This window comes from Danio aesculapii, chromosome 9, assembly GCF_903798145.1.
Source record: "Danio aesculapii chromosome 9, fDanAes4.1, whole genome shotgun sequence".
In the NCBI taxonomy this organism is placed as follows: domain Eukaryota; kingdom Metazoa; phylum Chordata; class Actinopteri; order Cypriniformes; family Danionidae; genus Danio; species Danio aesculapii.
In genome coordinates this window covers 45,625,438-45,635,808 of record NC_079443.1, presented here as the reverse complement: position 1 = coordinate 45,635,808, position 10,371 = coordinate 45,625,438, and the positions used below count along the sequence as shown (strand labels likewise).

Genomic DNA, 10,371 nt, shown 5'->3' with positions numbered 1-10,371 from the left:
GTGGAAGATGTTTTGAACCACTAGGACTCCTCTTAAAGCTGGCCGGCCATCTAAGCTGAGTGATCAGGGGGAAAAGGGCGTCAGGGAGGTGATGAATAACCTGATGGTCACTCTGTCTGAGCTTCAGCGTTCTTCTGTGGAGAGAGGAGAATCTTACAAAAGGACAACCATCTGTGCAGCAATCCACCAATCAGGCCTGTATGGTAGAGTAGTCAGACGGAAGCCACTCCTCACCTGGAATTTGCCAAAAAGCATCTGAAGGACTCTCAGACCATAAGAAACTAAATTCTCTGGTCTGATGAGACTAAAATTGAACTCTTTGAAGTGCATGTCAGGAGTTACATTTGGAGAATACCAGACACTGCTCATCACCAGGTTAATACCATCCCTTCAGTGAAGCATGGTGGTGGCAGCATCATGCTGTGGGGATGTTTTTCAGCAGCAGGAAGACGAGTCAGGATAGAGGGAAAGATGAATGCAGCAATGTACAGCAACATCCTGAATGAAAACCTGCTTCGGAGTATTCTTGACCTCAGACGGGGGCAACGGTTCATCTTCCAGCAGGAAAATGACCCAAAGCATACCACCAAAATATCAATGGAGTGGCTTCACAACAACTCGGTGAATGTCCTTGAGTGGCCCAGCCAGAGCCCAGATCTAAATCCTATTAAATATCTCTGGATAGATCTGAAAATGGCTGTACACCGTCGCTTCCCATCCAACCTGATAGAGCTTGAGAGATACTGCAAAGAGGAATGGGCAAAAATTCCCAAAGACAGGTGTGCTAAGCTTGTGGCATCATATTCAAAAAGACTTGAGGCTGTAATTGCTGCATGTGATTTTTCAGTTTTTTTTTATTTTTTATAAATTTGCTATAGATAGATAGATAGATAGATAGATAGATAGATAGATAGATAGATAAGATAGATAAGATAGATAATTTAGATAAGATAGATAGATAGATAGATAGATAGATAGATAGATAGATAGATAGATAGATAGATAGATAGATAGATAGATAGATAGATACCTCTGACTATTCAGGCTTTGTGTAGACCAACACACACCTTTTTGCTGCTTTACTGGAACAACACAAACACTTCAAAATGACAATCCCACTCAATTGTTGAGTTATTCAACTCCTTTCTGTTACATATCAGTATCCCTCAGGTCTAATGTAGCCTTTTCATGTTAATGGCCGCCCTCTGAATCCATTCAAGCGAGCCCACAGTATCAGATTCACTCTCCCGCCAACCTTCTATCTCCGAGATATGTTTCCATGGTAACAGTGGGCCGAATTGAGTTATGTTTCAAAATAATTTTTATGACCCACAGGTATTTTTCATCATCATACTTGGCTAAACACTGCAGTAGGAGTCTGCCATTAACATCGCTGCCCGCGTCAAAATGTTAAGCGCAGAAGCGCAAGCAGTACTGAAAACGGAGTTACTGAGAAAATGGAGTTCAGCTGAAATAACATGCACCTGTAATAAATGGATAGACCGACAGACAGACAGACACACAGACAGACACACAGACAGACTATCTATCTATCTATCTATCTATCTATCTATCTATCTATCTATCTATCTATCTATCTATCTATCTATCTATCTATCTATCCTGACGATTGAAAGCAAAACCGAATCCCTGTCATTTTAGGATATTTAGAAATCCCGACCAGATGCTTTATTTTAGTCCCAAAAAGAGGACATGTCTGGGGAAAAAAGATTTAACATTAACAGTTGTAAATGAGATAATTAACTTGCCTTAGTTCATCTCAAATCCATGACAGGTCTATGCTTTAGGCCAATAAATCCGATTCCTCCTCGATTAAACACGGCAACGATTTCCTGGCCTGAGGAAAATTTTCAGTCATCTCGCAAATGGCAGCACACAAACACTCATTGTGAAAACAACTAAAAGATCAAAAAAACAATATTTCCTTTCTAGCTAATAAATGATGCAGCCCATAAGATAAAACATCTGGTACTCGGGTACTACACAATGCTAATCTTTTTACTAAAGCACTAGTCCGCACATCTCTATACAGTAAATAGACCTACTATAATAATATTAACCACTTTTAGATCAGAATAAATCACTTTTCTTGATGGATGAAGTTTGGCTGTTTACTTCATGCTAAACTTTTGTTATACTTGACCGTTGTGCTAAATATTAAAGGGGTGTAACAGTTGAGAATCAATGCAATTTTACTAACACAAGCTTAGTAAGCACTTAAATGTGCAAAATTGAAGCATTGAGTATATTTGTGTTGTATCTATTTGTGACGATAACAAAAGTATACGTATCCGTCATATTTGTAACATTCAGGGATGGGTAGTATTTATGATACATGTATTCCAAATACATATTTTAAATACAAAATAGTATTTTGTAATTTGAACTTGATAGGGTTGATGAAAATGTCTTATCAAAATACTCTAGTGTCTTGTATTTTTGTAGTTTCAAAATACTGTAAAATACTTTGCAGGAAGACTACACACTGAAAAAAATGATGTTTGCAAAATTGTTGCAAACAATTTATGTTGAATTTAAACAAACAAATTAAATTTAGTAATGTTCAACTTCATTTGTTTGTTTAAATTCAGCCCAAATAAAATGTTTACAACAATTTTGCATACATCATTTTTGACACCATCAGTTTCAGTCTCAGTGCTACAGGAGGAAATGTAGTGGAACTTAAGGGGGAGCGGGGCACAAAGTAACACTTTGATTTTGGTCAAATAATGAACAATTTAATAGGGTTAGACAAACCATATTTTTTTAATCAACAGCACACATGCCTCTCCTACAAATGAGCACTGGTTGTATGATCGCCGGACCTATGTTTTCTGTGCAGTATTGCCAAAAGTGCACGGAGTAAAAATGTTACTATTTACCCCACCTGCAAATATATCAATAATTGGCAGGAAGACGTCTGCTGACACTGTGGTGAAAACCTCGGAAGCATGCCATGGTTAACCCTCAGCAAATACCTTAAAACTCCGTGTTACATTTAACCCTGCGTTACTTTGTGCCCCCCGCTGCCCTACAGTAATATAAAACGCATAAAGAGGGTGTACTGGTGTTTTTTTAAGAGGATAAACTGAGACTCTTCCAGTTAAAGTCCACAAATAATGGATAGATTGCTGATGTGGATGTAACATATATATGTGTGTGATTTCATTTGCAAAAACATATATTTTTGTAATTTTTAGACAATGTTGTGGAGTTTTCAGAAATCACATTTTTTTAACACTGGGAAGAGTTGAATTGCTAATTAAAATGAACATATTCAGTAGGCCTGTCACCCTTTTAAATCTAAAATGGTTAATATATTGAATAATCACGCAATGGGTGGAAACATTGTCAACATAGTATATGTTTTGACTCATTATCTGCAATAAATGATCTGCTCTGAAAGTAATGCAATAAATAACTATAGGACATCATCTTCAGTAAAGTACTTTCTATTTAAAATTTGTGCAAAATGTATACTAAACTCAAAAAGAAGCAAGTTACCTTTGGGTTAGTTCAACTCACTAACCATTGGGGCCCTATAGGTGAACGAAGTGGCAGAGAAAATTTGTTGTTATGAAACATTGTTTATTTTACTAAGTCAGTTTAATGTGAAGTGTGATCAAATAGGTCTATTGATGGAAGGTTTGTGAAAAAAAATTTCATGCTCCTTTTAAAAAGTATTTTATAGTATTTTTTAAAATACCAAAACACAGTGTTTTATTTTGATACATTTGTGACTGCTGTATTTTGTAGTTTATTTTGATACATTTAGAATTGATGTAATTGGTATTATATTTTAAAATACATTTCAATGTATTTTTGCCCATCCCTGGTAATAGTTAATGAATCCAAAGAAAATAGCTTTAAAAAAATCTTTTAAACATATTTCCCAAGTGCTTTTTAACAAAATGTTTCTTTCAAAAATAGTTTTAAATGTAATAGTTAATAACTTATTTATAATAACTAGTTTATTACTAAACATTTTTTAACAGGGCTAATAATTTTGACCTTATTTTTATTATTTTTCTATTACAGAAAAAACGAAAAGAAATGACTTTTCCAAGAAGAAAAATCTAATTAAAAGGACTGTGAAAATCTATAACAACAATTGCACTATTCACAATACAGTTCGAATTTGGAAACAGATTAGATCAAAATTTGAAGTTAAATCCTTATCTTTCCGTTTACCTGGAAACCCATCATTTATTCCCTCAAATATGGACTGGTTTTACACATTGGAAAGAATTAGGTATTCAGAAAATAGGAAATCTGTTCATAAATGGTACATTCGCATCCTTTGGGCAGCTTTGGGCAGCTCAATTTGGTCTGCGTGCAAACAATTTCTTCAGATATTTGCAGGTTAGGGATTATGTAAAAAAATATGTACCCTGTTAAAACGGACTCAATCCAGCTGGTCTGGATGACCTATTAGAGCTTGGAGGCGAGGTCTGCCATGCGATTTCAGTCATTTATAACTCACTGTTATCAAAGAAACTGCCTCTTATGGAGAGCCTAATATCACAATGTGAGCAGAAACTGGGAGATGAGATAAGTCTGGAGTTGTGAACTGATGATTCAGTTTAAAATTATACACCAGCTATATTATACCAAGACAACAGTACATCAACTTTTTCCTAAAACCTCTCCCATCTGTGATAAATGCAAGACAGACTTAGCCACTTCCTTACATAGTTATGCTCTGTGTTCTAAATTGATCCCATTCTGGGCTGAAATATTTATAACTCTATCTAAAATTTTACACTGGGAATTAGTTTTCGACCCACTTTTGGTCAAATTCGGAATTTCAAACAAAACTAGGTCACTTCAGGACTCCCAAAAACAACTATTGTCTTTTTGTGGCAAAGAAGCTGGTGCTAAGGTTTTGGAAATCACCAGAATCCCCATCATTTAGATCTTGGCAGGAAGAATTAACAAAATTCGCACTTTTGGAAAGTATCAGATTTCTTATGGCAAAGAAATTGAAAAAAAATTGACAAGATTTGGTCTCCTCTATTTTGAAAGCGTAGGTTGAATACCCAAATAGTGAATGTCACACCAACAGTACTGCATAAGCTTTAGTCCCAGGGGTGGGGTGGGTTTTAGGGCTTAGACGTTTTATGTTTTTTGAAAAGTGTATTCTGGGTCTTTTCTAATTACTTATCCACCTTATTTTTTTTTTGGTGTATTATTTAATTTGTCAAATTCCAACACAGGCTCATTGTGAAAACGTAGCCGAGGGCTTTTATTTTTTTGGATTGCTTTTGAAACGTGTTGGTTGGGTTTAGGGAAGCGGGTGGGCGAATCAATCGATAAAATTGGTTGGGTTTAGGGAAGGGGGAGGGTGAGTCAGCCGATCGTTCGCTCAGTCAGTCAGAAAGTCTGTCCAAAAGTGAGTCGACAGTGGCCTCTGGTGGGTTTACGCAAGAACAGCAGGCGCGAATGGCACTCGCGAGGGAAATTTGAGATCTCGAAAAGCGTACACGACGACCTCTGGCGGATTCGCTAAAACAAAAACTGTAGAAAAACGTGCTGCCGGGACGTATTTCGCAGTCTCCGGGAACGTCCATGGAAGTATGTTTTCAGAATGAGCCTGGGTTGCCAAATTCTTTTTTGTAAAAAGAAAAAAAAAAAAAACTAAGATGTTATATTTTCTGTAATGCTGCAAAGAATATCTCAATAAAAAACTTTAAAGACCAAAAAAAAACTTGCTGTTAAAAACAAAGAACATTTTTAACCATTTTGTCTTCAACTGTACGTGGCAACGAATCAAAGACTCGACAAGTGATGAACAAAATAAATAAATCTTTATTAATGATTTGCATTAAAGATCATCCCTCATGCATCCCAGGCGAAAAAGGAACACATCCCCTTAGTCGCATAAATCAATTAGTATTACAATTCATTACAGCTCAGACATAAAAAAATCATTCACACTGAGGAAAATCAAGTCAAACGCTTTAAATCCTCATCAGAAGACAGTAGCTCTGACAGACCATCCACTGCTGTTTATAAGAATAACAATATCTATTAAAGGCGTGCTAGCTAGTGTGTGTGTGTAAATATGTTTATATATACAGAGAAATTAGTGCTTTTTCTTCTCACAGGACAAATGTTTATGAATGTGCTTTTAAGTGTCTCATCTACACATACAGTATGTGAAAGACCATCAACAGGAAATGAAGACAGCTGTGTGCATTTTGGGTAGAACAGTAGTTGTGATTGGTAAGTTCAAGTTTGATAGAGAGAGAGAGAAAGAGAGAAAAAGTTAAATGTATTGCACAGTTAGTTCCTCACAGAGGCTGAATTAGAAAACAAATCTGATTACAGTAGACATTTTGTCCTAGACAGACAAAGACGGACTCACACAGAAAACTTTTAATCACCAAACAAGTCTGCAAACATTCGACAAGACCTGCATCACATACTTAAATACATCCCAAAAGATTCATTACATTTCCATAATATGTACCAGACAGATACCACAGTAAGCCGTGTGCCCTTTTAGTGGAATTGGACGATCTCAACCGTCAATCGATCTGGATTGGTTTTACGCAGATTCCCTGAAGCGGTGGAGTCTGGAAGGGCTTCACAGGCAGAACCAGAAAGAGGTGCTGGGCCGTTCTCAGTGCAAAGCTTTAACCAGTGTTCGTTGTGACTATTTCACAGGATTTTCTTCGTCTTCACCTGCTGGAGGAAGCAAAGTGATATCGATTAAACAAAACTGATTAGTTTGTGCGAGAAACAAACATGCACTCAGGACCATTTGGAGAGGCTGGCTAATGCAACGTAATGTGTATTAATATAGCACATTTATCATGTGTGGGCATCACAATTATGAGGGGGGGTCTCTCCACACCACCACCAGTTTGCAGCATACACTTGCATGATGTGACGGCAGCCACAGTAGTGCGGTCATCACACATCAGCTATTGCTGAAGTGGAGAGACAGTGATAGAGCCAATTCGGTGGATCGGGATGATTGAGAGGCCATGATCTGGCTGATGGAGAGAATTTTGGCCAGGACACCATGGTTATTGAATTTAACGACTCATCCAAAAGAAGGCGCTCACTGACAGTATGGTGTCCCCTTCACTATACTAGTTTTACCATGTGGTCTCCCATCCAGGTACTGACCTGGCTCGGTACTGGTAACAATTTCATCCAAAAACGAAAGCGAAAAGGCATTACATGCAACTAATAAATAGACCCTATGGAGAATAATACTGAATTAGTGAGAATTTGTCCCCAAACATTACCATAATAGAAGCACATTGTAAAACTTTTGGTAACACTTTAAGGTAATAAAAACATTAACTAACACCACTAGCTTTACAAACTACTAATGAGCTGTTTATTAATATTTAGTAAGGTAGAAGTTGGCTTTAGGTTTTGGGTAGGATTAGGGATGCAGAATAAGACTATACTTTATAATTACAAATAAACAAGCTAATATCCAGGGACGTCCAGATCTGATCACGAGATCGGAAATTGGGCCAAATCATGCGGTTTCAGACTATTGGAATCGGACATTACCTCCCGATCAGGAATACACACACACACACACACACGCATACATATATATGTATATGTATATGTGTATATATGTATATGTATGTATATGTATGTATTTATGTATATATATATATATGTATGTATTTATGTATATATATATATATATATATATATATATATATATATATATATATATATATATATATATATATATATATATATATATATATATATATATATATATGTATATATATATGTATGTATATATATATATATGTATGTATATATATATGTATATATATATATATATATATATATGTATATATATATATATATATATATATATATATATATATATATATATATATATATATATATATATATATATAAAGACAGCTTTGTTTTTGTCACTTTAAACAATAAAATAAAGCCAAATGTAGTTCAGATCTTATGAAAACAATGTTAAGATTTAAAACCTAGGAAACCAAAAGATTAGAAATACAATCCATTATAATGTAAATGGATACAATTATCTTCAGTATTGTTACGATTATAGTAACAGGATGATACAGTACATTATCCTTATACTGCATTTTAAATACAGGCTTTACAGGAAGTAATCTTTCTGCAGTGTTTTCCCCCCTTTAATATTCAGTGCAGTTTCTGAATTGATATGTAGACATAAAACAGCATAAGATATTACGTTATATGAAACATTTACACACTGCAGTCGCTGCTTTATATTTCATGCGGGCTACTTACTGCAAAACCGATATACAAACCAAACAAATCATGCCTAAGAGAGGGAAGTATATCTCTTCCCGTTACCTGTTAGACAAACGGTTTTCAAGCACTTAACAGATTTGTACCCAGCCTAATGTGATCCATCAAAACCAACCTCCATCCTCTGTTATAAGCTGCTCACACAGGGGGCTGCCTTGCTGGAAGAGGAGATCTGTGTGGCGACACGGCAGCCAGAAGCTCATTCACGATCTCCTGCCGGATTTCATGTGCGATGCTTTCTTTAATCTGCAGGAGGATACATACAATAGTAAAGTTATGTTAGATTGCATTAAAGGCAAGAGAATAACACTAAATATGCAGGAAGAAGATGTAAAATGCTGTGCAGGGACTCAAATCATTGAATAATTGATTTGAATCTGTTTATTTTGATAAACGTGGTGAGATTTTTTTTAATGTGCTAAAACTTGCATCATTTGAAAGTTACTTGTTATTTAATATGACTTATTTAATCTGGAGGAGGATACATACAATGTAAAGTTATGTTAGACCACATTAAAGAGGGCAGGAGACTAACACTAACACTAAAGGTGCAGTAAGAAGACTCAAAATGCGCCGCAGGGACTCAAATCTTTGAATAATTTATCTAAATCTGTTTTTTTCAATGAAAGGTTTTTTTTTTTTTTTTTAATTGTGCAGCAACATGCATTCTAAAGTAATTTATTATATTATATAATGTCTTTATTCTGTAGGAGGATGGATATAATGTAAAGTTATGTTAGACTACATTAAAGGCAGGAGAATAACACTAAATATGCAGTAAGAAGACTCAAAATGCTCCACAGGGACTCAAATCTCAATGAAAGTGTTGAGAATTTTAGTTTTTTAATTGTGTTGCAACTTGCATTCCAAAGCAACTTATTATAGAGTAGAAGTTCTTTAATCTACAATAGGATACGCATATAAAGTTACATTAGATTGCATTAAAGGCAGGAAAATAACACTAAATATGCAGGAACCATACGTATTATTACATATTATTATAAAATAATATATATTTTTTAATCTGGAGGAGAATACATACAATATAAAGTTATGTTAGATTGCATTAAAGGCAGGAAAATAACACTAAATATGCAGGAACAATCCGTATTATTACATATTATTATAATATAATATATATATATATATATATATATATATATATATATATATATATATATATATTTTTTTTTTTAATCTGGAGGAGAATGCATACAATATAAAGTTATGTTAGATTGCATTAAAGGCAGGAAAATAACAATAAATTTGAGTTTTTTTTAATTGTGTTGCAACTTGCATTCAAAAGCAACTTATTATATAATATAATTTCTTTAATCTATAGGATATGCATATAAAGATATGTTAGACTGCATTAAATAACACTAAATATGCAGTAAGAAAACATAAATGGTGTGCAGGGACTCAAATCTTTGAATAATTTATCTAAATCTGTTTTTTTCAATGAAAGTTTTTTTTTTTTTTTTTTTTTAATTGTGCAGCAACATGCATTCCAAAGTAATTTATCATATTATATAATGTCTTTATTCTGTAGGAGGATGGATATAATGTAAAGTTATGTTAGACTACATTAAAGGCAGGAGAATAACACTAAATATGCAGTAAGAATACGTAAAATGCTCCACAGAGACTCAAATGTCAATGAAAGTGTTGAGAATTTTAGTTTTTTAATTGTGTTGCAACTTGCATTCCAAAGCAACTTATTATATAGTAGAATTTCTTTAATCTACAATAGGATACGCATATAAAGTTACATTAGATTGCATTAAAGGCAGGAAAATAACACTAAATATGCAGGAACCATACGTATTATTACATATTATTATAAAATAATATATATTTTTTAATCTGGAGGAGAATACATACAATATAAAGCTATGTTAGATTGCATTAAAGGCAGGAAAATAACACTAAATTTGAGTTTTTTTAATTGTGTTGCAACTTGCATTCAAAAGCAACTTATTATATAATATAATTTCTTTAATCTATAGGATATGCATATAAAGATATGTTAGACTGCATTAAATAACACTA

The 10,371-nt window shown here is 34.2% G+C and overlaps 1 protein-coding gene across 3 annotated transcripts in view; it reads right to left on the bottom strand.

Annotated features, from left to right (window-relative positions):
- Positions 1 to 5,809: 5,809 nt before the first annotated feature.
- Positions 5,810 to 10,371, bottom strand: part of itprid2 (ITPR interacting domain containing 2) — a 103,441-nt gene continuing 98,879 nt past the window's right edge. For 2 of the 3 annotated variants that reach the window (XM_056465847.1, XM_056465849.1), the window contains 2 exons: positions 8,435 to 8,565; positions 5,810 to 6,711 (listed from right to left, as the gene is read on the bottom strand). In XM_056465847.1, the coding sequence (XP_056321822.1) occupies positions 8,458 to 8,565 (108 nt within the window). In that variant the 3' untranslated portion in view covers positions 5,810 to 6,711; positions 8,435 to 8,457. The remainder of the gene's footprint in view (positions 6,712 to 8,434; positions 8,566 to 10,371) is intronic. The other variant, XM_056465848.1, reaches the window with a different exon arrangement.